Genomic DNA, 27,854 nt, shown 5'->3' with positions numbered 1-27,854 from the left:
TTAGATATTGATTTGGAGAGTGAAAAACTTACTCCGAGTGAATCTCCATTGTCCGTTTGCCTTGCTCTGTCGTCCCACCAGATGGAGCTGTCGCACAGTGGACTACTCCTGTCAATGTGTTCAGAGAGCCCTGTAGAACCCACATACTCATAGTATACAAGATACATTAAAAAAAAATATTGAAGTAACTTGATGGTCTGACGTGGTGGGTATTTTATCAGCGAGAACTTTGAGTACCTGTTGGAGTTTGGCGGTGTCCAAATTGTCTTTGGCCAAAGCCAGAAGCCATCTTCATACAACTTTGAACAAAATAAAAAGGTATGTTCTTGCATCAAATGTCATGCACACATTTTACTACTTAAACAAATCAAAATGTGTTGCATGGTGTGGTTACCTTAGTTTAGGGGTCCCAGCTCCTGGAGAATGCTGCTACGTTGTCCAGGTGATGTCACTTCAGCTAATTACTCTCAATGTTATGAAGAGGTGTAAACTTAAGACAGAAATGATTAGCTTAGCTCTGAAAATCAGTTTATAATGCAAGAACTGTGGATGCCTAGCTGTGAGTGTGGGTTTCGGAAAATTGCTTTAGTAAATCAAGTGAGTAATTTACAATGGCTGTTTTTCAATCTTTCTATAATTGCTTACATAACTAGGGCTCAGTATAATGCCTGTGCACATGCAATATCTACACTTAAACTAATGTACTTCAAGTCATGTGTATATTGTATTAACTTTTAGATAGACTTTCACATGATGACACACGTAGAGTTAAATTCACTCTAAAATGGAGGTAGTACTTTGAAGTATTATATTATTTATAGGTATAGGCAATTTCTGTTAAGTTCACAAGGTGTTTTTATTATTATTACATAGTTGGAAGTTACATTGCAGGAAGTAGGGTTCTAAAACAAAGAAGACGTCACTCAAAAGGTATTTCACAGAGAAATGAAGCGCCTACTGGCAAACGACTATACAAATTACGTAAAAACACAGAATAGAGTGTCTGGAATAAAGTTTATTTTCTAAAAGATTACAACAGTTCAGATGTTAAAAGACAAATGTTTGGATTGACTGGTAAACTCCAGTGTACACTATTGACAGCGTGGTTGCAGCCGGATTTTAATAAATATAACATCACAATCAAACATTTGGCAATATCTGCGCAACCTCATAATGTTTAAGGCTTTTATGTGTCTCTTAAATTAAAGACTATAACAAAGAAGCTAATTTTGACATGACATTAAATACAGACAGACAAAACAAACATCCAAACATTTACAATCGTGTATCTTGTTTACCATATATTTAAAAGTAATTAGAAAAAGAGTTGGTGGGCAATCTGTTGCACACTTGTTGCCATATATTGTAGTGTTTTACGACTAAGTGTTTATTGGTCAGATGATTTGAATAATTACTGACAGCTGAGATATGCGGTGTGTATTGATTTTAGCGTCCGGGTGACAAGAGCGTACAAGGAAAAAAGAATTGCTCTTTGAAGTTGGTGCCCATGAGAGTACACAGTATCGTCTGACTGTAACAGATGCACGCTTTTATACCATTTAGTTTTGGCATTGTCTCCTGTGAGTGCTGCTGGTCGACAGGTGGAAGTGGCCTTCAGTGGAAATGTCAGGAGTATCTTCTTGTCTTTGGGGAGAAAAAGACAGAAGAGAACAAGATTACTTTGAAGGCTTTTTTAAAAGGCTAGGACCCACCCTCTTTTGTGCTGGACTGGATTTTGTTACACCCTTTTGCTAATATTGTAGTTGTGGTAGTGGTATACAGACTGTAGCTGGCATGTGGGAAAAGTAAAATGTTCATCATATTTGATTAACTATATACCGGTACAGTTAGTCAACAACTTTGATCACATACGTTAAGGTTCCATGATAAGGGAAATTAAGTCTGAGCACCTGGATGGCCCATGGAACGTTTGTAAAAAAATAGAATATTGCAAATGTCCAAACATTTTGCAAGGAATAAAACAACACTAACAAAAACAGTAATTACAGCAAGAATACACAAGCTCTGCCAAAAGGGATCAATCTGAGGAACCATCAGTCGTCATGAGGATTAGAGCAAAGAGCTTAAAACAATGGCACTACATGAAGTGCCATGGATACGTTTAATGCATGTTTGTTTGCATCATTTAGGTTCTCCATCTTACAAAATCTGAAGTTAGGAGTGGGTGGTGACTTAGTCGGTCTAATCAATTTAGTTATTGCTCACATTTTTCTTATCAGGTACTTGAATTGTATATTGTCAAGTGTTCAAAAGAGTTAAAAGCTTTTGACCTCGTTTGAATACTGTTCCCTCACATTTAGCTCACTCAAAGTTGTATTTGTATTCATGCATTGTTCTGCATTTGAAAATTCCAGTTTTCACCTACCCCCTATCTAAGCCCAGGCCCCACATCTTTGTACTTTTTTTTTTAAACAATTATTTGAAAAATGTGTCTCATTCAAAAGTGTCACATAGCCACTTTTCTGCTGCTTGTGAAATGTCAATATGAAGAGGTTTTTATCAGTTCTGAACTATGTGAAGGGACCCGTTTCTATTATGAAATTATTTTTAGTTCAATATTGCCATTTACGAGGAATATAATGTAACATGATCTACTGTACTGAAGATGGCAACCTTTCCTAATATAGGTAAAGATGTACTATATAGGCTACCGACCCGCTCCCAAAACACAACTGTAGCCGTCTCTGTGGAGCTGCTTTGCCCCTGGTGTAATTAAAGTGTTCCCCAGAGTTCTTTAACTGATCTGCTTAACTCCCAGACCGGGGCCAATGAGAAACAGCAGACCTACTTTAAAACAGGGAGCAGGATTTGGGGGGCCTGAAGGGATTATCGCTGGACGGGACCCCCACCAGAAGAGGGTCCTTAGAGGCATTTTGGAGACAAAAGTTCCTCAGATCGGCAGCAGCTTGGGACACCTGTTGTGACAAACAGAAAAATGTGCATATTAACTATGGAAAGACCTGAAGACATATGTAACATATGTGATTAGATATCCATAGGCGGATGAGATTACACCAAAAAATATCTATTCATTATTAGTGTTATTACTTATAACCATGATTATGACAAAGACCGAACTAGCTTGACACTGTTTACATTAGCCTACTAAACTATGAGGACTATGAAGACACAAAACCGGATTAACTGGACAAATTATCTCTACGGGGATAATGGGAAGTCAAAGTTATGTCCTTTTCCTGTGTGGAAAAACAAAGTAACATATGTTTGCATTTTTAATTTGCATGTAGCGGCCTCGGTCCGCCGTTTCCGTATACTCTGCAGGGCTACAAGAGGTTAAACGTGGATACAGTTAAAACAAATATGTGGACATAGTCGGTGGCACGAGACGTCAAAAAAACACGGAAGAAAAGTTTGTAGCCGTGTTTGTTCAGCCCGGAACTCGCGCTGGATTCCTCTTTTTAAACTCTGCCGTCACAATGCCAGGGGTTAACGGGAAAGCGGCGGCCGTGTCCGTCGTGCTCAAAGTTGGTGTTTTCACTCGGGTTTCCTGCTCCGTCGGTGGTCGCGGCGGGTCGTACCTTGAGCCTGCGGATACTGGCCTCGAACCGCAGCTGCTTCACTGCCCTTTGAGCCATGATCAAGTTGTTGCTGGCGTTGTTGTTGGACATGGTTGACGAGTTTTGACGAGCAGAATTGACCCCCCTAAAAAAATAAATAATCGAATCCAGCGGAGCCGACGTCAACCCCCCAGCTGGTCCTGAAAACCCTGCCCCGGTCACGGTGGAAAAGGTTGGTCGCGCGCGTTGTCCCGCCTCCGTCAGGCCGTCCACGTCTCCTAGTGGCTGCCGGGCTGTCAGTCTTGAAAACCGCGCCCCTTTTACACATGTACACGCCACTGTTGTGTTGAGTGTCTTCAGTGGCAGTGCACACGTCTGACCTTCAGCTGGAGGGCAGGGAATCCCAAATATCAATGTTCTCAACGAACTATGTGGTCCTCAAAATGTACTTGACTCGAGATTGTACTCCCATAAAAGCGTTACCCGTTTAAAACAATTGCAACAGGTGTCGTGTATTGGGTTGCTACTTGTTTAAATGACATGTAATTCTCCTCCAGGTAGTCTGACATGAGGAGAACAAGCAAACACCTCAGTTTAGAATATGAGCGGTTGGAAATTAGACATAACTGTAATAAGAGTGTGCAATTTTTTTATTTACATTTATACTAGATTTAAATATGTGTACAGATTTAAGTATATCTTTAAGGAAGTTTTTATTATTCCACTTCTGTTTCTAATCTGTATTGCAACAATGGAATTTCCCCACTGTGGAAGGGTCTCTTATATTACAACCAAGGAAGAAAGGAAAAGATCTAGAGGCTACCATCCATCACAAAGATGTTGGTTTGAAAATGCAGAGAAATTTACAGGCAACAAATCACTTTTCTGACAGTTTAAGTAACAATTGAACAAAATAAGTTATCAGGCTTTCATTATTTGCTAAATCATAATTATTCTGTACTGTAGAATGGTTTATGGCTCTACTTTAGACTATGGGTGCTAGGTAACAGTTGTGGCATCATTTATGTCACATTTGCTGCTCACATGCACGTACATTTGAGTGAAATTGGTAGTCATAAGTACTTGTTAATAATAAAGCGTCACACAGTCATATAATTCAAATGTTTTATTCATGCATCTTAAACATCAAAGGCGCTGTTATGCTATGCTATGTTATAACTTGCTTTTTTGTCTCTAAAATTATGTGATGAATCTTTCATTAAATCCCAGGATATTATTGTTTTAGCTGCTCAGAGACATTGAGGTAAAATTATAGACTTCTTTACAGAGAGAATGGAAAACATTCAATACGTTCCCCCTGTAAATAGAAAAAAAAAGGTAATTGTTTGTTTTAAAGATATTGTATCATTAATTAAGTACTGTAATACTCACATGTGATGGGTCCAATGGTGAGTGGCTGCATTTCTACATCTTCAGAAACTGAGCGTTGTGACCTTCCTGAGCAAACCTGTTAAAATAAATAATAAATATAAAACGGTTGATAGCCTTTTTACCCAACAGTCAATTCTGGACTGTTGTCTTTTAAACAAACGAAATAAGGAATTACCTAGTGCTAGGACTAAACTGGCCTTGAATATTTTAAAATGATTAAACAATGCCCACGGAAGAATAAAAGGAACCAAGTTGAGACTAATGTAGAACAAGACATGAGCCAAAAACAGAAAATTCCTTTTGTAGGATTAGGATATGAATAGCCAAAGAGCCCAAACTATTACAAATTGTGAATCAATAACCTCATAGACCATGACAACGTAATGATGTTCTAGCGGAGAGACTTACTGGAACACAGGGGCCGGAGCTGCACAGTTTGAGGTGGCAGTGGAGGAAGACCGTCCTGTACTGGCCCTCAGGCACAAAGAAGAGTGCAGCGAAACGAGCCCGAAGAGACGTCCCACTCTCAACCACAGACACCTGCTGCAGGTCAGTGGAGCACCTACGGAGAGAAAGTCACAATACAGGTTTAATTAAAAGAAGTAACATTACTTCAGAACAAACCCCAAGCACAGGTAACAAAATTAAAGTCATAAAATGCAAGAAAGGGTTATTGCAATTACTCTGTCTTACTTCTTCTACAGCAACAGTAAGTTATTCTTTCTGCTCAGTTTTTGCTTTCCACCAACATAACACTGCAGGGATTTCCATATTAATTTGACATAATTTTCTGGACTCTTGGGATAGCATTACTAGGCTGCTCTGGGACAAGCAGGTCGGATCGTCTCACCCTGGTCATGGACTATTTGAGCCACTCCCCTCAGTAAATGTGTGTACATATTAAGCTTATTTTTATTTGTATTCTTATTTTTTATCTTATAGCTATATTGTAATTTTCATCCCATAGCAGATTTCAATTGTTTCTCTTTTTGACTTATTCATTGTTCATGTTATGTTGCACCAAATCACCAAGACCTTCCTATGTTTGTGAATTCTGTTCATTGACAATGGCAATAAACCCTTTCTGATTCTGATTTTACTTTCTGATACTGTATTTACTATTAATGCTTACTACTGTTGCTGTTACTACAATGTTATAATCCATAGTTTTTTAATTGGTGAAAAACATCTTTTTATCTGATAGAGTCAAAGGAGTAAAACTAATGCTAAATCCATATGTAAATAAAAAATGAATTAGCTTAGTCCTGTTACAACTATTACTAAGGTATAAACTGAGGGCCATTGTATGCTGAAAAGAACACCTGACACTATTGTCCAACCTGTTATTACAGTTCTTGTAGATAGACATACTTGTTTTGGATTAGATGATGTCTAATTGGGTCATTTGGATTGGAGGTGTATGTTACGTAGCAGTTGTCCAGAACAGCCACAAAATTTGGGTCGTTCTCCTCCACCAAGACACCGACGTACAGCGGATTTCCCACCGGCAGACTCACGCTGTCCGACATGTAAGCGCTGGAGTAACTCGAGTCCCGGTACAGAGACATTAATGCTCTTGGGGCTCCACCTGATGCAATCATGCCACCAGTCGGTCTGCAAAGTTTAAAAAATAAATAAAAGCATGTATATTGAATTAAATACAGTGATATGTTTTATTTGATTTTCAGGCTTACGCTAAAGGGTTGAGATCAGCATGGAGATCAGTGTCTATGTCCAGGGGATACACACATGAGAAGGGGAGACTAGCAGGGGCGTGGAAGGAGTTATTGTTGTGGTCATAGAGAAACAAGCTGTTAGTGTAGATGACGTGTGTGCTGTTGGTCTGAAAAACATGATGAAATCACACACAGCACGGATAAAATACATTTAAAACTGTACAGCTGAGAGTCTTTACCCTCCTGGTGTTTCCACAGACTCCTCCACGCGGTTCGACCTCATACCACACAGTGTTTGTCTGCACTCTAGATCGGATGCAGTTGCGGTCCACTAAGTGACCAGACAGTGGGTCCAGACCAGAGGAGGACACAGTCTCCCTGTTCAAAGTGACTTGGATTTTATCTTGTCCACAAATAAAATGGTCGACTTGGATTTCTGGGTCTTCTACAAGACAAAAAGGAATAAACATGGTGAGCAAATGGAATAATGGAAATATTGGATCTTCAGGAAGGGATTCCACATGCCTTTAATCTATATTTATGCACTAGACTAAAACACAACATAATTGGTGATTTAAGGTAATTGACCATGTTTAATATAATTTCTTGTCTCAAAAGTTTAAAAAATGAATAGTATGCTCTCATGTCTCACGAATTGCACAAAAGCCATGAATAATAATAATAATAAATATAGCCGCAAGCGGCAATGATCGGCCCTCGCCACGCCGCCGCCACGCCGCAAGAGGAGGGGGCGCTAACGCGCCCCAATTGTCCTTTTATTACGCCTACTGCTGAATCTGTGACGCTGTCACATCTTCTCCCCTTTGTTTTACCATCAAAAAGCTATTTTATTTTGAATTCTTGGCAAAATGTGCGGCTTTGCCGCACAGACACCGTGACTCTTTGAATGAAAATGTGGATAACTTTTGATGGTCCTGAAGATGAGTCTCACCAAATTTCAGGTTAATATGTCTAACGCCCTGGGAGGAGTTTGTGAAAGTCTAAAGTGTAAACATGTTCTGGCGATTTCCCCATTGGAATAACATGAAAGGTTTCGGTCATCGTTACGGCAACGCCATAACAATTATGACATGGGTCTCATTGACTTTTTTGATGGGGATGCCAAAATTGAGTTGTGTGTCAAATTTCATATAATTTCGCAAAACTAAACATTTAACCTCCATATAAAATCTGTAGGGGGCGCTGTGGCGCCAAATGAATTTATTTCACTTCAAGTAGGTTTAGGGCAAAGAGTTTAACAACTGATTCTAATTTGACGCAATTCGGACTTTATCTGCGCAAACGGCAGAAATTTTAAATATGGGAGATTTCTGAAATTCTAGCTACAGTTTGCGGCTTCGCCGCACAGAGACCGTGAGAGGTATCAATGTAATTTGGATAACTTTTGATGTCCCACTCCTCAGTAGCATTTTCACCAAATTTCAGCTTTTTAGGGCCAACGCCCTGGGAGGAGTTCGTAAAAGTACGACGTTTGGAAAAACTCTGAAGTCATGTTTAGCCATTTTTGAAGCAATATGGCCGACATTTGGTTGGGCGGACAGCGTTGCCGTAATAATATTTTTTACTTCTCTTGTCACCATCTACCTCGGCGCCAAATTTCATGATTCTACGATCCGATTTTTTTTGGGTCATTTCCCATCTCTCAATGCATTTTTGGTACATTTGGGGGCGCTGACGCGCCAATTTTTTTATTTTAGAAAAGGGAAATAGCCAGAATGTAGAGAGGCACGATTTTTAGAGGTGTGAACATTTTTGTGACTTTTCGTCAATGTTCACTGGGTGAAAAATAGGGGGGTTGGTCCCGAGAAGAAGAAAGAAGAAAGAAATATAGCCGCAAGCGGCAATGATCTGCCCTCGCCACGCCGCCGCCACACCGCCGCCACGCCGCAAGAGGAGGGGGCGCTAACGCGCCCCAATTGTCCTTTTATTACGCCTACTGCTGAATCTGTGACGCTGTCACATCTTCTCCCCTTTGTTTTACCATCGAAAAGCTATTTTATTTTGAATTCTTGGCAAAATGTGCAGCTTTGCCGCACAGACACCGTGACTCTTTGAATGAAAATGTGGATAACTTTTGATGGTTCACCCCTGAAGATGAGTCTCACCAAATTTCAGGTTAATAGGGCTGACGCCCTGGGAGGAGTTTGTGAAAGTCTAAAGTGTAAACATGTTCTGGCGATTTCCCCATTGGAATAACATGAAAGGTTTCGGTCATCGTTACGGCAACGCCATAACAATTATGACATGGGTCTCATTGACTTTTTTGATGGGGATGCTAAAATTGAGTTGTGTGTCAAATTTCATATAATTTCGCAAAACTAAACATTTAACCTCCATATAAAATCTGTAGGGGGCGCTGTGGCGCCAAATGAATTTATTTCACTTCAAGTGGGTTTAGGGCAAAGAGTTTAACAACTGATTCTAATTTGACGTAATTCGGACTTTATCTGCGCAAACGGCAGAAATTTTAAATATGGGAGATTTCTGAAATTCTAGCTACAGTTTGCGGCTTCGCCGCACCGAGACCGTGAGAGGTATCAATGTAATTTGGATAACTTTTGATGTCCCACTCCTCAGTAGCATTTTCACCAAATTTCAGCTTTTTAGGGCCAACGCCCTGGGAGGAGTTCGTAAAAGTACGACGTTTGGAAAAACTCCGAAGTCATGTTTAGCCATTTTTGAAGCAATATGGCCGACATTTGGTTGGGCGGACGGCGTTGCCGTAATAATATTTTTTACTTCTCTTGTCACCATCTACCTCTGCGCCAAATTTCATGATTCTACGATCAGATTTTTTTTGGGTCATTTCCCATCTCTCAATGCATTTTTGGTACATTTGGGGGCGCTGACGCGCCAATTTTTTTTATTTTAGAAAAGGGAAATAGCCAGAATGTAGAGAGGCACGATTTTTAGAGGTGTGAACATTTTTGTGACTTTTCGTCAATGTTCACTGGGTGAAAAATAGGGGGGTTGGTCCCGAGAAGAAGAAGAAGAAGAAGAAGAAGAAGAAGAATTAAAGCCGCAAGCGACATCCAACGGCCCTCGCGGGCCGCCGGCCTTCCGACTCTGCGCTTTCGACTTGATAAAGATGGCGCCCTTATTGTGTGTTGAATTAAAAAAGAACTTGACAGACGGCCACACATTGGACATGGCCAATCCAGTGCAAATCAACACAAGTGTCAGTCAAATGTGCTGCTCCGCCGCACAGAGACCGTAGCACTTGGAATAAAAATATGGATAACTTTTGATGCCCCGCCTGTGTAGATGATATTTCCCAAAGTAAAGCTTGATCGAGCTATTGCCCACGGAGGAGTTTGTTAAAGTGTGAAGCGTAAATGTGAACATTTCAAGGATTTGGCGTTTTTCCCATTTGTGACAGGATATTTGCAGCTCCACGGCAAAGAGACCGTACCACTTAAAATCAAAATATGACTAACTTTTGATGCCCCGTTTGTGAAGATGATTTTCCCCAAATATGGGCTTGATCGGGCAATCGCCCTAGGAGGAGTTTGTTAAAGTGTGAAGCGTAAAAATGTGGTGATTTGAGCGATTCTACAATTTTCCCATAAGGATAACATGGGATGTTTCTGTCAACGCTTCGGTTACGCCGTACAAAATATGACTTTGGCTCTCATACTTTTATGATCAGGATGGCAAATTAGAATTTTGTTCAAAATATCATGTCATTTGGAAAAACTCTATTGTTTATAGGCCACTCTGAAGGCCAAATAGTCAGAATTCTGGGAAACGTTGCCGGCTCCGTCGCACAGAGACCGTAAAAGTTATCCTTAAAATTTGGCTAAATTTAGATGCCCCACTTGTCTAGAGGACGTACACCGATTTTGAGGTTCGTGGGCAAAACGCACTAGGAGGAGTTCGTTAAAGTGTGAAACATAAAAATGTGGATATTTGAGAGATTTTGCGGTTTTCCCTTAGGGATAACATGGGAGGTTTCTGTCATCGCTACGACTACGCCGTAAAAAATAAGGCATTTGTCTGATTGGCTTTTTTGATCGGGACGCCAAAATAGAATTTTGGGTAAAGTTTAGAACATTTTGGTAAAACTAATTTTTGACCTTCAATGTTAATTTCAAGGTCACTCTGTAGGGGGCGCTATCGCGCCCATTTCAATTTTGTCATCATAAACTGGTCCAAACCGGAAAGTTTAACAACTGATTCAAATTTGGTCCTAATCAGACTCGTTTTGATCAAATGGGAGCAATTTTTAGATCTGCAATATTCCAAAAGTCGGTGGGCAAAACGCCCTAGGAGGAGTTCGTCAAAGTTTGACGTGAACAAAATGGCTAACACAGCGTGTTTTCATTTTCAAAGGAAGATGGCGGCCATAGGGTAAGTCTGGGGGCGTGGTCACAATGATTTTTTTTTTTGTCCTCACGAGAGGAATGCGTGTCCAGAATTTCGTAGCTTTACGACAAAGTTGACCTCGGGGCGTCTCCCATAGGCGCAATGTATTTTGACTTTTGTCGGTGGCGCTGTCGCGCCATTTTTTGACGAAAAAAAAAATGGCCCTGAAAAAATCAAATTTTTCGCCGATTCTGAATTTTGGGCAAAGTTTGGTGAGTTTTTGAGCATGTTCAGGGGGTCAAATTAGAGCTCAAAAAGCAGAAGAACAAGAAAAATTAAAGCCGCAAGCGGCATCCAACGGCCCTCGCGGGCCGCCGGCCTTCCGACTCTGCGCTTTCGACTTGATAAAGATGGCGCCCTTATTGTGTCTTGAATTAAAAAAGAACTTGACAGACGGCGACACATTCGACATGGCCAATCCAGTGCAAATGAACACAAGTGTCAGTCAAATTTGCTGCGCCGCCGCACAGAGACCGTAGCACTTAGAATATAAATATGGATAACTTTTGATGCCGCGCTTGTGTAGATGATATTTCCCAAAGTAAAGCTTGATTGAGCTATTGCCCACGGAGGAGTTTGTTAAAGTGTGAAGCGTAAATTTGAACATTTCAAAGATTTGGCGTTTTCCCATTTGTGACAGTATATTTGCAGCTCCACGGCACAGAGACCGTAGTACTTAAAATCAAAATATGGATAACGTTTGATGCCCCGTTTGTGTAGATGATTTTCCCCAAACATGAGTTTGATCGGACAATCGCTCTGGGAGGAGTTCATTAAAGTGTGAAGCATAAAAATGTGGTCATTTTAGAGATATCGCGGTTTTCCCATTTCTGACATATATTTGCGGGTCCGCCACACAGAGACTGTAGCACTTAGAATCAAAATATGGATACGTTTTGATGCCCCAATTGTGTAGATGATATTCTCCAAATATGAACTTGATCGGACAATCGTCCTAGGAGGAGTTCATTAAAGTGTGAAGCGTAAAAATGTGGTGATTTGAGCGATTCTGCGATTTTTCCATAAGGATAACATGGGATGTTTCTGTCATCGCTACGGTTACGCCGTACAAAATATGACTTTGGCTCTCATACTTTTATGATCAGGATGGCAAATTAGAATTTTGTTCAAAATATCATGTCATTTGGAAAAACTATGTTGTTTATAGGCCACTCTGAAGGCCAAATAGTCAGAATTCTGGGAAACGTTTACGGCTCCGTAAATGTTATCCTTAAAATTTGGATAACTTTAGATGCCCCACTTGTCTAGAGGACGTACACCGATTTTGAGGTTGGTGGGCAAAACGCACTAGGAGGAGTTCGTTAAAGTGTAAAACATAAAAATGTGGTAATTTTAGAGATTTTGCGGTTTTCCCATAGGGATAACATGGGAGGTTTCTGTCATCGCTACGACTACGCCGTAAAAATTTAGGCATTTTTGTGTTTGGCTTTTGTGATCGGGACGTCAAAATAGAATTTTGGGTAAAGTTTAGACAATTTTGGTAAAACTAATTTTTGACCTTCAATGTTAATTTAAAGGTCACTCTGTAGGGGGCGCTATCGCGCCCATTTCAATTTTGTCAGCCTAAACTGGTCCAAACTAGAAAGTTTAACAACTGATTCAAATTTGGTCCTAATCGGACTGGTTTTGATCAAAAGGGAGCAATTTTTAGATCTGCAATATTCCAAAATAAGTTGTCCAACTTTGCGGCCGCGCCGCACACAGACCGTAAAAGGTATCTCAAAAAATTGAATAACTTTAGATGCCCCACTTGTCCAGAGGACGTACGCCGATTTTGAAGTCGGTGGGCAAAACGCCCTAGGAGGAGTTCGTCAAAGTTTGACGTGAACAAAATGGCTAACACAGCTTGTTTTCATTTTCAAAGGAAGATGGCGGCCATAGGGTAAGTCTGGGGGCGTGGCTACAATGATTTTTTTTTTGTCCTCACGAGAGGAATGCGTGTCCCAAATTTCGTAGCTCTACGACAAAGTTGACCTCGGGGCGTCTCCCATAGGCGCAATGTATTTTGACTTTTGTCGGTGGCGCTGTCGCGCCATTTTTTAACGAAAAAAAAAATGGCCCAGAAAAAATCAAATTTTTCGCCGATTCTGAATTTTGGGCAAAGTTTGGTGAGTTTTTGAGCATGTTCAGGGGGTCAAATTAGAGCTCAAAAAGCAGAAGAACAAGAAAAATAAAAATAATAATATTTTTAGCAAAAACAATATAGCCGTTTCCACTATAACAACAAATTATACATCGTTTGAAAGCTCTAAGCCTTCCCCATGCCGCCATGGGGTGGAATCATCATTACGAGCGCTTACGCGCTCGTCACTCCCTATTCCGTCGGGATGCCCCGCCCACTCCCCATAGACTTCCATTGATTTGAGCAGATACAAGCATGGCCCATGCCTGCGGCATGGATTCTCGCGTACGGGACGATGCCAGGAGGGTTTTTGGAGGAATGCAGCGCTTCGCGCTGCTGTTGTCAACAATTAGTGAATGGGCTACGCCCATTCACTAATTGTTGACTATTTCTGTCATAGCAGGAGTAAGTATGCATGATCCATGCCTTCGGCATGGGCTAGTTCACTGTACTTGCCAGGGGCGACGGGGTACCAAACATGCGGGCGCAGCCCGCATGTTTGGTCAGACAGTTGCAACGCTGCCTTCGGCAGCGTTGCGGGAGCAATAGGCCCTCCGCCCTGCTGGGGCTCGGGCCTAATAATAAAAATAAAAATAATAATATTTTTAGCAAAAACAATATAGCCGTTTCCACTATAACAACAAATTATACATCGTTTGAAAGCTCTAAGCCTTCCCGATGCCGCCATGGGGTGGAATCATCATTACGAGCGCTTACGCGCTCGTCACTCCCTATTCCGTCGGGATGCCCCGCCCACTCCCCATAGACTTCCATTGATTTGAGCAGATACAAGCATGGCCCATGCCTGCGGCATAGATTCTCGCGTACGGGACGATGCCAGGAGGGTTTTTGGAGGAATGCAGCGCTTCGCGCTGCTGTTGTCAACAATTAGTGAATGGGCGTAGCCCATTCACTAATTGTTGACTATTTCTGTCATAGCAGGAGTAAGTATGCATGATCCATGCCTTCGGCATGGGCTAGTTCACTGTACTTGCCAGGGGCGACGGGGTACCAAACATGCGGGCTACGCCCATTCACTAATTGTTGACTATTTCTGTCATAGCAGGAGTAAGTATGCATGATCCATGCCTTCGGCATGGGCTCTCTCGTACGGGACGATGCCAGGAAGGTTTTTGGAGGAATGCAGCGCTTTGCGCTGCTGTTGTCTATTTCTGTCATAGCAGGAGTAAGTATGCATGATCCATGCCGCAGGTATGGGCTAGTTCACTGTACTTGCCAGGGGCGACGGGGTACCAAACATTTGGTCAGACAGTTGCAATAGGCCCTCCGCCCTGCTGGGGCTCGGGCCTAATAATATTCCGATGCGAAAACAATGTTTCCCATTTTTCAAATATCATAAACTATAAATTTACCTCATGGTGTCGCCCGTTTACAACGGTAATGTTCCATTTTCCTACTAGTAATTAGTATGCACGGGGCGTGCGTGAGTGAAGGAGTGCGTTAGTGAGTGTTTGGAAGTGGGCGAGCGCTTCGCGCTCAATTTCGTGCGCACTATGTGCGCACTTCCGCAGCCTTACGGCCTTACGAGATTAATAGGCCTCTCGCCAGCTTGTGGCGCTCGGGCCTAATAATAATAATAATCATCACAATATATTGAACTGGCCTGTATCATGTTTACCTTCTGGAGTGGTGGTTGTGACTTGGGCAGTGTTTGTGGTTGGGGCAGCAGTTGTGGTTGTTGGGGCAGCAGTGGTGGTGGTGGTTGGGGCTGCAGTGGTGGTTGGAGCAGCGGTGGTGGTCATGCTAGAATCATCCTTGAGTTCTGTTGAAAACCAAAAACAAGAGAAAACATAAGCTTTTATCTTTTGAGTATCACAATAAGTTAACATCAAAACATTACCTGCACAGTAAGCATAGTCACACCCCTTCGGTTTCACAAGTCTGTAGACGTAGAATTGACCAGGGCAGCGTTTGACATGGATGTCGTGGGATGTATAGCGACAACATGAGGAGTAATAATGGACACACACACCAATTCTTTCGATGTAAGAGTGAGTGGGATGAGGTTGAGTTAAAAACATGGGCCCTTTGGTGCCACACATGGACTGCTCTATACAGATCTCTGGTATTTGAGCATTGGAGCCATTCAGATATAAGCGATACCAGCCCTTCCAATTTACATTACGATCGCATTCGGCTTTTCCTGTGTATTCGTACTCTGTTGAACGCCAGGCCTCATCCAGAGCAGTGTTGTACTCACAGGGGTCAGCACAGCGGTTCTCCCCATCTACCTTTAGGCAGTCCATGCCATGCGGACACATCTCACGATTGCACCTAAACTGGCTCACCTTTGTGTGCAAAGCGGGATTTTTGACACATTCAAATGAGCCATATGTGTTTCGGCAGAGCTGAGACGGGCCGCAGGGAGATGGCTTGAGAGAGCACTCGTCTACATCCACACAGCCCTGCTTTGGGGACCATTTAAAGCCCATGCTACAGCAAGAGGAGTCACCCCCACATTCTTTCACATCATAACAGCTGATGCCGTCGCCGACAAATCCATCTTTACACAGACAAGAGAAAATGGTGGTCGAAGGGAGGCCGTCTCCTCGATCCTCCGACAAACCAAAGCATTTTGCTTCAGGGTGGCATGCGTCGCAGCTGGTCACAGGGATTTCTATGACAAATCAAAACAGATCAAGCAAAAGCAATTATAAACTTGGTAAATACATAGCCTACTTCAGGCATGTCCAAACTAAGGCCCGGGGGCCAAATGCGACACTCGGACTCAGAATTTTTGTTGGCCCTCCGGCTTCAAGCAATTGGATGTTATACCAACCTAATGATAATGTTCAATATCTTATTAAAAAGGTGTGGAGGCATCAAAACAATTTTGAATGCAAAATTTCGAATTATTCATTTTGTCATTCGAGACAAATTCAACATTGCCGGGTTGTGTGTGGCCCTCTGCTTCGGATAGGTTTCAAAATGCAGCTCTCAGTGAAAAAAGTTTGGAGATCCCTGGCCTACTTTGTGTTTCCAATCCATTCCATCCACTTAGCTCGACCCTTTTTTTCCGACATTGACCCAATTGTCTTCTGTAAATTTAAATATCAATCAACTGTTGACTTTAAAGCTTCATGGCTTAGATGGTTTGTTAAAGGCATTTTATAGAAATTGTACAGTTTATTATTGTTTATAGTCATACACAACTTTCCTCAAACATGTAACGCTCGAAATGACTAAGCAGTAATATTTACCTGAAGTACATCCAGTAAAAATCTGCAAAATTAAGGACAGAAACAACACTCCAAATTTCCCCATCTCGGATTGTCCAGGATATTCTACAAATCAAGAAAAAATGTTATGAGTTTTACAAAGTATGAATCCACGAAGCACAAATGTGGTCGTTACTTACATCTCAATTCTTCTGTGCTCTTGCACTGAAAGATCTGGGTATTTATATGGCCGAGTGGTCGTTATCAGTGCTGATTGTTGGGAAAACATGAAAGCACCATTCTTTGGAGTGATTAATTTGACACAACTTAAGTTAATTATTACATAACAAATTAACAAAACAGAAGTGGACCACTCTTGATGTCCCACTGAGTACAAAGTATTTGATGGAGTAAAGTCAGTCTTCTATGACCTGTGGTAAAGAATCCCTCTGCTGAATATATATCAATAAAACATCACTCAACCTAAAATATGAAAGCACTAGAATAATGATTGAAAGAAATCAATGCTTGTGAGATCTAATGCCATTATTTTATATATTTAATTTTACTGATAACTATGAGATACCACTCATAATTGTGATTTATTACACATTAGTCTATCAGTATTTCTGACCTTTCCTCCTAATTAATAATTTTTCACTTTCACACAATTTGTTTTATGATGCCCAGGTAAATGGTTTACTAGATTATGTTTTGCTCCGTAAAATGCCAATGTTATACAACAGTGATAATGAGTCTTTTGAAATCATACAGATTGACATTCTCCAAGTTCATGTCATGATTTTAAGCAACTTAGCTCACTGAAAACAAGAGATTTGTAATACATTTTAATCATAGTGAAAATCACTTACAATTTGTTTTTCTTAAAAGTGCTTGAATCAGTAGGAGTACTACAAAACATCCTCCAAAAGATAAAGTAAACATATGTACAAGTCCACTCTTAGCTATGAAAAGAGGCTGCTGCCTCTGCATACTCGTGTCAGAATGATGGATGAATAAACATGAAACTTGGTTTGAGAGTTAGAAGAAATCTGTCACTTTTGGCAAACAATGTCTGCATTAGGAAAATGCATTGATAATTATTTTATGTAAAGTCATGTGAAGGTGAAGAAATGAAAAGTAGTCATAATTTGTTGAAATGTTTTATCATTACCCATCCATCCATTTTCTACCGCTTGTTCCCTTTCGGGGTCGCGGGTGACTGGAGCCTATCAAGTGACTTCGGGCCTTGGGCGGGGTACACCCTGGACAGTGGCCAACTTGTCGCAGGGCTAACACAGAGACATAGACATTACAGACGGTTCACGCTCACATTCATTCACTAGGGCCATTTTAGAGTCACCAATTTTACCTAACACATGCATGTCTTTGGACGGTGGGAGGAGCCGGAGAACCCGGAGAGAACCCACGGTAACACGGGGAGAACATGCAGACTCCACCCAGAGAGATCATGTGATCTTGGTCTGGTCCGGGAATCGAACCCACGATCTCCTTCTTCTTGGGAGGCAAGAGCGCTAACCGCCTTTGCCACCGTGCACCCCGTTTTATCATTACCATATGATTAAAATGAACAATTATTAGTATCATTAAAGCAGAATCCCCATTTTATCTATTTTACAGAAATGCAGAATAGGTTTGTCTCCTCTTAAAAACATGGTTAAAAGTAAATATTTAAAAAAGATCAAGTAAAAAGTTCTCCATCCCAGTGCAAAGTTGGAGGTAGCGTGACCTTTTATCTCGGGAATGTCATAAAGATAAAAATTATCCTGGTTTGCTTTCCTCTGTAGCCTTCACCTGCAGATGGCTGTGGTCAGTCTGAGTGAAGGTTTTGTGACTCCTGAAGTGCATCTTCCACAGTGTCTCTGTGTCTCAGGTCCTGGAGATCAGCAGCAAGTAACACCTTCAAAACCGAGGGCTACAACAGAACAAAAGAATTAATTGAATATAGTCAAATACAATGTATGTGTTCCCCATCATCCAATAGATTATAGAGTCCTAAATATGTCATTTCACCAGATAACATGCAGCAATCAGGCATCACCATTATGACCACTGATTACCACATTTAATACTGTAAACCTATAGTCCCCGGAGACATTTTGTTCTCAGTTTACAGGACACACAGGACACATAGCGCAACATAATGTGATGTGACATAATGTAACAGTCAACAGACAGATGATATGATTCAAGTGTATTGCATAATCCTACAGAAGACAACGTGGTTACACAGTTTTTTCAGTGTGTTGAAGGCTGTGGGGATGTTTTTGAACCCGCTTAAACAGAACTAGCACATCAATTAAGATTTTACCATTTATGTATCTATTTTTAATCCAACCTTGTATGTGTCAAAACAACAGTAACAACATGGATGAATAAAAAAACTAAAATGCTATAAATCAAGTTCTGTTACAAACTTTCCCCCATAGACTTAGAGAAAAACAAACACAAAAAAACTCTATTATAAAGTGTGATTTACTGCATTGTAGCATGTCTTGTCTGATCGTGTCTGCTGTGCTTGTTGTACAATGTTATATGCTGTGCTATGCTTTTTTTTTTTAGCAGATGAGAGGTTATCGTGTTGTGGTTGCGCTCCATAGAATACTGTAAATAAACTTTCCCATAATAGAATGCATGTCTAATCGCATCACTGTGGGGCCTTGTACCTCTAATCTGGCAAAGACCAGTCTCACGGCCTGCACTTTGAACTGTCGCTGCAGGTCTGTGAGCTCGTTGACCACAGTGTAGTCGATCCCACTGACATGATGACAGTCCAGAACCACGGACCGAGGCGGAGAGGCTGAAATTAAGCCATAAGCATAATATGCCCTTAAGAAACAAACATGAACAGTGCGTGTTTATAAGTGTGAAGAACACTGCTTATTAATGGACCTGCCACTCTTAGGCGCTAGTCCATTCTGTTTGTTCATTTACTTATAATGTTGTATATATTTAGTCAGTTTATTCTAACATGCTGACAAACTACAGGTTTAAGTGGCAGCGTAGAGAAACAATAGGACATTGTTGGCAGCCAACAGCTACAACATAGAACACAAGTAAGCAATAAATTACCTTGGAGGGCATTTGTGTGTATAAAGTGGCTCAAATACTCAGACGCGGGGAAACTCAGACCACTCCTGAACTCCAAAACCAAAGTGTCATGATCAAACATCTGCAATAGAGAGACATTATTGTTCCTGATGTATACAGTGATTTCCAATGTACAATCTTGATTTAAGAAGCAGTTTAAAATGTGAATAAAACAGGAAAAAAAAACATCAATTAAAAAAAAGAAAAAAAAAAAAAAAAAGAAAGAGGGATCACACTCCTCAGCCTCCCGGGTAAGGTCTATTCCAAGGTACTGGAGAGGAGAATCCGACCGATAGTCGAACCTCGGATTCAGGAGGAGCAGGGTGGTTTTCGTCCCGGTCGTGGAACACTGGACCAGCTCTATACCCTCCATCGGGTGCTCGAGGGCTCATGGGAGTTTGCCCAACCAGTCCACATGTGCTTTGTGGATCTCCGTGAGTACGGGGTCCGGGGCCCTTTGCTCAGGGCTGTCCGGTCCCTGTATGACCGGAGCAGGAGCTGTGTTCGCATTGCCGGCAGTAAGTCAGACCTGTTCCCAGTGCATCCGCCAGGGCTGCCCTTTGTCACCGGTTCTGTTCATAATTTTTATGGACAGAATTTCTAGGCGCAGTCAGGGGTCGGAGGGTGTCCGGTTTGGGGACCACAGGATCTCATCTCTGCTGTTTGCAGACGATGTTGTCCTGATGGCTCCATCAAACCCGGACCTGCAGCATGCACTGGGACGGTTTGCAGCCGAGTGTGAAGCGGCTGGGATGAGAATCTCCACCTCCAAATCCGAGGCCATGGTTCTCGACCGGAAAAAGGTGGCTTGCCCTCTCCAGGTGGGTGGGGTGTCCTTGCCCCAAGTGGAGGAGTTCGAGTATCTCGGGGTCTTGTTCACGAGTGAGGGAAGGATGGAGCGTGAGATCGACAGGCGGATCGGTGCAGCGGCTGCAGTGATGCAGTCGCTGCATCGGAATGTTGTGGTGAAGAGGGAGCTGAGCCAAAAGGCAAAGCTCTCTATTTACCGGTCGGTTTACGTTCCTACCCTCACCTATGGTCATGAGCTTTGGGTAGTGACCGAAAGAACAAGATCGCGGATACAAGCGGTCGAAATGAGTTTCCTCCGCCGTGTGGCTGGGCGCTCCCTTAGAGATAAGGTGAGGAGATCGGCCACACGGGGGGAGCTCGGAGTAGAGCCGCTGCTCCTCCACGTCGAGAGGAGCCAGCTGAGGTGGCTCGGGCATCTGTTCCGGATGCCTCCTGGGCGCCTCCCTCGGAAGGTGTTTCAGGCATGTCCCACCGGGAAGAGGCCCCGGGGAAGACCCAGGACACGCTAGAGAGACTATGTCTCTCGGCTGGCCTGGGAACGCCTCGGGATCCCCCCGGAGGAGTTAGAAGGAAGTGTCTGGGGAGAAGGAAGTCTGGGAGTCCCTGCTCGGACTGCTGCCCCCGCGACCCGGCCCCGGATAAAGCGGCAGAAGATGGATGGATGGATGGATAAAAAAAAGAAGATGGTCGTCTGACAACATTTTAAGACACATATATGAGGACAATTATTTTATTGACCAGAATAATTAATATATAATGAATAAAAAGCTCCGTAACTCGATATAATGCCCAACTCTACATAAGAAAAATACAATGGGAGAATTAGTATTATGAGACACCATAGGCCTGGTGATACACTACAAATCAATTAAACAGCAGTGCAGTCACATGTTTGCACTTATGTGTTGAAAATTTCCTTTAGTCAGAAGGTCAGCTCAAACAACATATTGACCTCTCCTGGAGTCTAAAGCTGACAGCTGATACGACCTGATGCATTTTTGTTCCCCCCCTTTAAAGAAAATAATATGTTCAAATTGGTATAAACAAATAAACACAGAACACAACACGACATAAAATGACCACAGTGTGTAAATCAAAAATAACACAAATGGACATAAACTTCACAATATAATAACAGCCCTATTTGGTCAAAAGTCTGTAGACTTTGTCCATTTCCAATAAAGTCTTAATGTCATTTGTCTTTTTCTATGTCAGTCCAGTTCTTGAGATCGTTGGTGAAGTTTGTGTTATCCATTTCTTTGTTATGGCCTTTTTTCCTGCCACCAAGAGAACATTCCAAAGGTATCCATTTATTGTGTCCATGTCAGGAGTTCTGAGGCCCAAGTACATAGTTCTAAAATTGAGAGGGATGGCAATGTCAAATGTCTGTAGTGCATTATTCAGTTCAGTCCAACATTTTTGAGTCCCAAAATACGTAATAGTGGGTTTCCTCCTGGCTGCCAGTTATTCTAACAGTTAGCATTTCCTTGTGAATAAAGGGCACTTTGACATGGTGTTATGAAATATGTGACACATTTTCCCCGTAAAATTCCCTCGCATTTCTCCTTTTCATGTCACAAATGTCACTCTCATTAATACGCACAAGTTATTAGTTTATTGTACTGGATAAATAAATGGCATACCTTTATTCGAGGTCTTGCTGTGTTGTACAACAGTAAAGCTCCAGACACGGCTATACCAGCGATGATGCCGTACTGTACCTCCCAGAAACTTACAAAAAAAGTCACTCCAAAAGGCAGTAAGTCGAGCTCTGCACAACAAAAAACACAACATTTTTTGTCAAAATTCTGACCAGTGATCACAGATTTAACACTGGATATCTCGACATTATGCTATCTGTTGGAGGGTGGTATACCTAAAGCAGCTGATGAACATTTTATTTTTGGCACTCCAAAGTTTTATGCTTGACATGAAAGAGTTGGTGATACAAAATAAAACATTTAAAAAAGTATATAACATGGGTAACAGGCGATGATTGTTGCTTAGTTTGCTGCTTCTGATTGAAAGTGTCAGAATATCTATTTGTATCTGTTGTGTATCAGGCAGTAGGAGTTATCATAAAGGGGGGCTCAGCGGAAGTATAGTAACAGTAATGCTCACGATATAATAAACGTACTGTATATTCTCCACATCTTCATCACAACTTTGTAGTCGGCCATTGGAGCCACAGCACAGATGATCACGGCGGCCAAAGAGGCTTTTGGGATGTAGTAAAAAGCAGGCATGAGGAAGGCCAAAGAGAGCAGCACTATTGCACCTGGACACACAGCAAATAGTATACAATGCACATGATATTTTTGATCATTGATATCAGTGAGTATGTAACCAAAGTAAGTACTCAAAACACACATCTTCCTGTTACAGTGTGTTCCACTGCAGTTCATGTAATTTGTTAAAGATTACCAATGGGGTAACTAGCAGTGGTGGAAAGTAACAAAGTGTACTTAAGTAAACATTTTAGGTATCTGTACTTTACTAAGTACATTTTACAGAGGACACTTTTTACTTTTACTTCACTATATTGTAGAGCAGATATCTGTACTTTTTAAACTGGATTGGAAAGTAAACTTATATTTTCTTAATGGTTCAGAGCTGCTGAAATGGTTGAGAGGTTTGTTTTTTAGCACATTTATGGAAACATCTTCCCTGCATTTTTTAGTTCCCTTTGAACAAATAGAAATGTAGAGAAAAATAACCTGGAAAGTTGCCTATAATGACCAAAATCCATATCATTCCTTACAATTTGATGCTTTAACAGTCCAAAAGAATTACTCTTACTCTTAATTACATTTTTAAAGAGTACTTTAATCGTTTTACTTAAGTAGATTTTATAATGTGATACTTTTACTTCAGTATTTTTTACTCCTGTATCCGTGATTTTATGTAAGTAACAAAATGTAGTACTTCATCCACCACTGCTAAGTAGAAGCCCTAAAAGAATCATATAACATATCATGAAACATATGACATATCTATGGGTTTCAGAAGGATGAGAAATCAGCACTGTTGCCATAGCAATTAACAATTTAAAACATAAATATTGTATCTTTTAAATGGGGAAAATATTGCATATACATTAAGCTGAAACCCATGAATACAGTACAGGTTTGTATAAAAAAAAAAAAGAAAGAACCATCATTTTGAAAGACAAGACAAACTTCATTGTGGTCCTCAAACTGCATTAATTAAAGGAATATTTACAAACATACATTTAGAGTTTTACATTTCATAATTATGGACCCAGAAGTTCAGTAAATGCAAATCATATTTCTGTAATTTATGTCCAGTATCTGATTGATCTGGCAAGGCAACACTAACTTTTTGAGCAAAGTTAGTGTTGCCTTGTTGAAAAAGATGACTACAACTGAATCTTTTTCAACAATGCAACACTCCTGGACGAATGAGGGATTACACCGACATGTTAGCGTTGCCTTTTTCTGGTAAGACCACAAGGAGGCGTAAGCGAGCTGCAACAATGAGCTGTGTATAAGCACTCACTGGTGATGATGCCCCCTGCTGGTGTGCAGACTCCTGTCTGAGAGTTCACAGCTGTCCTAAACAGGTGGAACACATGACGTGACATTATTGACCAGAGCTCATCTTTATATAATAATACACACATGAGGATGTACCTGCCGAAGCTGCCAGTGACCGGGTATGCCGACACAAAAGACGCCATGATGTTGGTTAGACCGATGGCCAATAGCTCCTGGTTTGCTACTATTCTGTAACCATTCTGACTGCCTGAAAGAGCAGGTGAATATGAATTACATATTAATTTCAGAGGTGGGAGATTCATCACAAATTCATAATATCGATAATTGTTGTTTTAAGATCTGCTAAATTCAAATATTGAGTAAATCTCCTATAGTCAAAACCATTAAAAGGGAGCTCAAAAAGAGAAAGAAATCTAGACATCTAGTGTAATCACCTAAACAGGGCTATAAAGTGATATTTCTGCACTTTCGTGGTTAATTTCATGGTCCATTTATGTTTTGTATGATCCTTCAGTTGAACATTAAGACATTTACAGGCAAATTCTGGCACATTCCTGATGCCTTGTTAAATATCATCCAATTATTGTAATTGAGATGATGCAAAAAATAAATGTTCAATTTTGTCAATATCCACCTCTAATTTTAATTTAAATTCCAACCATAAGTGGACTAAAATAACCCTAAACTAGGACTAACCTATGTATAAAACTGGAGTAAAGTGAGACTTAACTACTGGAGGAAGCCCATAATTACAGAAATCTACTTCTTTCCCATATCTTTGTGTAATATCAATTCTAATTGAGAAATGTAGCATGCCAGAACTAGAACTTCTTCCTGGCCTGGCAGTGTAGTTCTGTTGCTCTAAATGTATGTGAAATACCCTAAAATAAATTAAAATAATAACTGAACTAAAAACAACTCACCAAATGCTTTTGCAATTGCAATGCTCTCCAGCAAACCCATGAAAGGAATAACAGCAAGCCCTTCTCCAAAGTCCTACACAAAAAATACAACATACTTAAGGAAGAAATACATAACAAGCTCTTCTCTTAAAACTTTTGTCCAGTTGACAGAATTCCATTTTCTTTTGCAAAACAAATATTAAGAAACACAACATCTACCTTTACTATTTCTCCAAAGGTGACGGTGGTGCCATTGGCTGTGGTGTCGGATGTAGGCGGGGGTCTGAAGGGGGGCAGTCCCTGAGCAGTTTTCCCAGTGATCGTGAAAACATCATAACCATAGGCCTCCCAGGAAAATGCTACGACTGATGCACCTATAACCACCAGCGCATTACGCACTGAGGGGAATAATGAGAACAACATTATGAAAAGATGCATGTTATACTGTGATAATTGTGATAAATAAGGGTAATATGGTGTTTGCACGTTCGTCTTGTGTCAGGATGGGTTTTATCACTTGAAAGGCATCAATTGCGAGCACCACTGTGTTTTGCATATAAGCTATGGCAAAGTACTGGTTATGTTTCTTTACTGACTGGTAGCAACAGTCCAGATGACTTTTCTGGCCACTCTGCTGAGGGTCGGCACCTCGTCCTCCTCCGGCAGTGTCCTCTTCATAAATGTGAGCGTTATCAGAAAAGCGAGGCACACCAAACCCAGAACCACGTCACCAACTCTGGCCTCTGGGATTTTAGCAAAAGTGTAGTAAACCTCCAGGACAAACTGAGAGGGAACACCATGAAGTCCCAAAATATTCTGTAAAAGGAAGTACAGTAGTTGACCAACTTTGTTGTATTAACTTATTTAAACGTATAAACATATATTATTAACAGTTGGGTGTGTACCATTAAATCATTCTCTGTACTGGTACTTAAATTATTCCTTATTTTAGATACTGATAACTTTTCCAGTGTTAATTATTATTTAGAACCATAAAACACAATAATAACACTGCCTAGTAACTCCTGTATAGTGTTCTTTCAACATATATATATATATTTGTTTTTAGTTGGTTCCAGTTTATGAACACCTTTTTTGGTACCATAGTAGTTTAATAGTATTACTATATATAACACTAAAATGGAGCAATGTATGTATGACGTTCATGTGTTAATGTTATACCTGGTTGTAATTCTGTGACAGTGCGTAAAAAGAAGACAGTGGGGCCTCACCTTGACCTGGCCAAAGCCAATTGTAATTGCTGCTGCACATGTGAAGCCTTTTATGACCGGAAAGGAAATAAAGTCCAAGAGAAAACCTACAAAAAAGTACAAAAAAACGCTATTATTTTTGCACGTCAAAATGTCATTGTTTCAATAGTTCAATTCAAAAAGGAAAATTGATATAGTAGATAATAAGTTTCAGAGTTCATTTAAAGATATGCATTGCAATTATGTTAATACAAAGACATATTATTATTAAAATCATTGTATCATTTTATAGCAACCTAGAATTTAGAAACTTATTTTTCCCACTAAATTTGACAAAAGATATTAAAGGTTTGTCAATTGCGGTCAATTGTTAAAAACTTGTCTCTCCAGGTCTCCATTTGACCCTGTTCCTAGTCCAAAATCCTCACCTAATCTGAGTAAGGCCATGGTCGCCTGGATGAGTCCACACAGCAGACTGAGCAGGACGGCTCTGTGGGGCTCGCCTCCCACCACAGAGAAACACAGGAGGGACATGATGGCTGTTGGTCCCAGCGTCACGTCTTTAGAAGTCCCAAGAAACATGTAGATGAAGCCGCCCATGAAGGCCGAATACAGCCCGAACTGTGGACACAAAAGAAATGTCATGTTTTCAGAAATCTGGGTCATGAGCTAACTTCTACTTTCACACATTTTGTGTAATACACACATTTATACATGTTTTAATTGTGATTTTATGAATGTGCAACATGAGATAGGGATAAAGACAGAAAAAAAGATTTTCACATTCATTTATATTAAATTCATAATGTGCAATTCACAATATTGTTTTATTTATTCTATTTAATATTTCAGTGTCATTGTAACACTGCTTTTTGGAACTACACCTTTTTACAGATGTACTGAGCAAAAACAACACTTTTTTGCAAATCTAAACACAAAGGGGACAAAACTAATTGTCTTCATGTGTGCAAAATCTTGTGTCAAAATTATCTCATGAGATCTTGTGACACAAGCTCTTGTCCCATCCCTAAATTGTTCGTAATTAAATAAGTAAGTTCAAGGAAAATAGTCTCACTCTGAACTTTTTTCCCCAGGTTACACATTTTCAGTCCATACATTATCAAACAAAGTAAAATATAACAACGTATACATGCCTTAATGGTAGTGCTCTGCAGAGGATATCATATGACCTAAAATAAATAAAGTTTTTGAGAGATGCTGCTTACAATTATTACAGTTATTAATCTCTCATTCCTACTTCTAATACTAATATTAATACTAACGTTTTGTCCCTATACTATAAAGACTTCTTTACAACTGTCTTGACCTGCGCAGGGAGTCCGGCCACATCAGCATAGGCCAGAGCCTGTGGGACAGTGGTCAGTCCCACAGTGATGCCCGCCAGCACGTCCATCTGCAGCCATTTCAGGTTGTATTTTGGGAGCCAGGACAAGATGGGGAGCCAGGACTTCACCGTATTAAAGGAGCAGCAGCGCGGGGCAGAGGCTGCACCCAGCAAGGGTTGGTCCATTGTACTGGCTCTGAAGAGATATAACACTCTAAGTGCTGTACATGAGCAGATACATAACACAAATGAAAGACTCACCAATAAACTCAAATATCCTCTTTATGAGATGATCGTTCCTCCACACTACCACATCTTCCACAAGGTATTGCTGCTATGTTTTCCACCAGCATCTTCCAAGTTCAAGTCTGATAGATAAACAATCAGGAGAAGATGTCCGGACACCTACAGCTGAAAGCATGTTTCCTGTCAAGTCACAAGTCAAAAAGCGGCTATTCTGGTCTGACATGTTTGTTGTGAAGCATCCCTGAATAATACTGTAGTGATCTTGCAACATATTAAAACGACAGAGTCAACAAAACCATTTAAATTCTTGTTATTAAACCTTGTATTTGCTGACTAACGACTATATAGTGAAAATTAGTCTAAACATATTTCAAATCCTACTTGTGCCTTGGCTAT

The 27,854-nt window shown here is 40.8% G+C and overlaps 3 protein-coding genes across 3 annotated transcripts; all 3 read right to left on the bottom strand.

The window, feature by feature from the left end:
• Nucleotides 1-998: 998 nt before the first annotated feature.
• Nucleotides 999-3,690, bottom strand: LOC140377311 (guanine nucleotide-binding protein G(I)/G(S)/G(O) subunit gamma-5). The gene is made up of 3 exons (XM_072462679.1): nucleotides 3,561-3,690; nucleotides 2,810-2,936; nucleotides 999-1,644 (listed from the first exon to the last, which is right to left on the bottom strand). Exons 1-2 carry the CDS (start codon nucleotides 3,648-3,650, stop codon nucleotides 2,811-2,813), a joined length of 216 nt encoding a protein of 71 aa, XP_072318780.1. The 5' UTR covers nucleotides 3,651-3,690; the 3' UTR covers nucleotides 999-1,644; nucleotide 2,810.
• Nucleotides 3,691-4,808: 1,118 nt separating this feature from the next.
• LOC140378080 (uromodulin-like) lies at nucleotides 4,809-16,457 on the bottom strand. The gene is made up of 9 exons (XM_072463717.1): nucleotides 16,358-16,457; nucleotides 14,985-15,774; nucleotides 14,776-14,900; nucleotides 6,847-7,052; nucleotides 6,626-6,774; nucleotides 6,303-6,545; nucleotides 5,340-5,493; nucleotides 4,932-5,007; nucleotides 4,809-4,857 (listed from the first exon to the last, which is right to left on the bottom strand). Exons 1-9 carry the CDS (start codon nucleotides 16,419-16,421, stop codon nucleotides 4,844-4,846), a joined length of 1,821 nt encoding a protein of 606 aa, XP_072319818.1. The 5' UTR covers nucleotides 16,422-16,457; the 3' UTR covers nucleotides 4,809-4,843.
• Nucleotides 16,458-17,990: 1,533 nt separating this feature from the next.
• slc26a11 (solute carrier family 26 member 11) lies at nucleotides 17,991-27,496 on the bottom strand. The gene is made up of 14 exons (XM_072463459.1): nucleotides 27,474-27,496; nucleotides 27,195-27,408; nucleotides 26,296-26,488; nucleotides 25,889-25,974; nucleotides 25,253-25,472; nucleotides 24,876-25,054; nucleotides 24,678-24,750; nucleotides 23,890-24,001; nucleotides 23,756-23,811; nucleotides 22,374-22,514; nucleotides 21,880-22,007; nucleotides 19,409-19,508; nucleotides 19,003-19,136; nucleotides 17,991-18,251 (listed from the first exon to the last, which is right to left on the bottom strand). The coding sequence occupies exons 2-14, from the start codon at nucleotides 27,396-27,398 to the stop codon at nucleotides 18,147-18,149; spliced, it is 1,731 nt and encodes a 576-aa protein (XP_072319560.1). The 5' UTR covers nucleotides 27,399-27,408; nucleotides 27,474-27,496; the 3' UTR covers nucleotides 17,991-18,146.
• Nucleotides 27,497-27,854: the final 358 nt, after the last annotated feature.

The sequence above is a fragment of the Eucyclogobius newberryi genome, unplaced genomic scaffold (genome assembly GCF_026437365.1).
Source record: "Eucyclogobius newberryi isolate DKJ021-1_F unplaced genomic scaffold, fEucNew1.0.hap1 SCAF_4, whole genome shotgun sequence".
NCBI lineage: Eukaryota > Metazoa > Chordata > Actinopteri > Gobiiformes > Gobiidae > Eucyclogobius > Eucyclogobius newberryi.
This window is presented reverse-complemented; position numbering and strand designations above follow the sequence as displayed.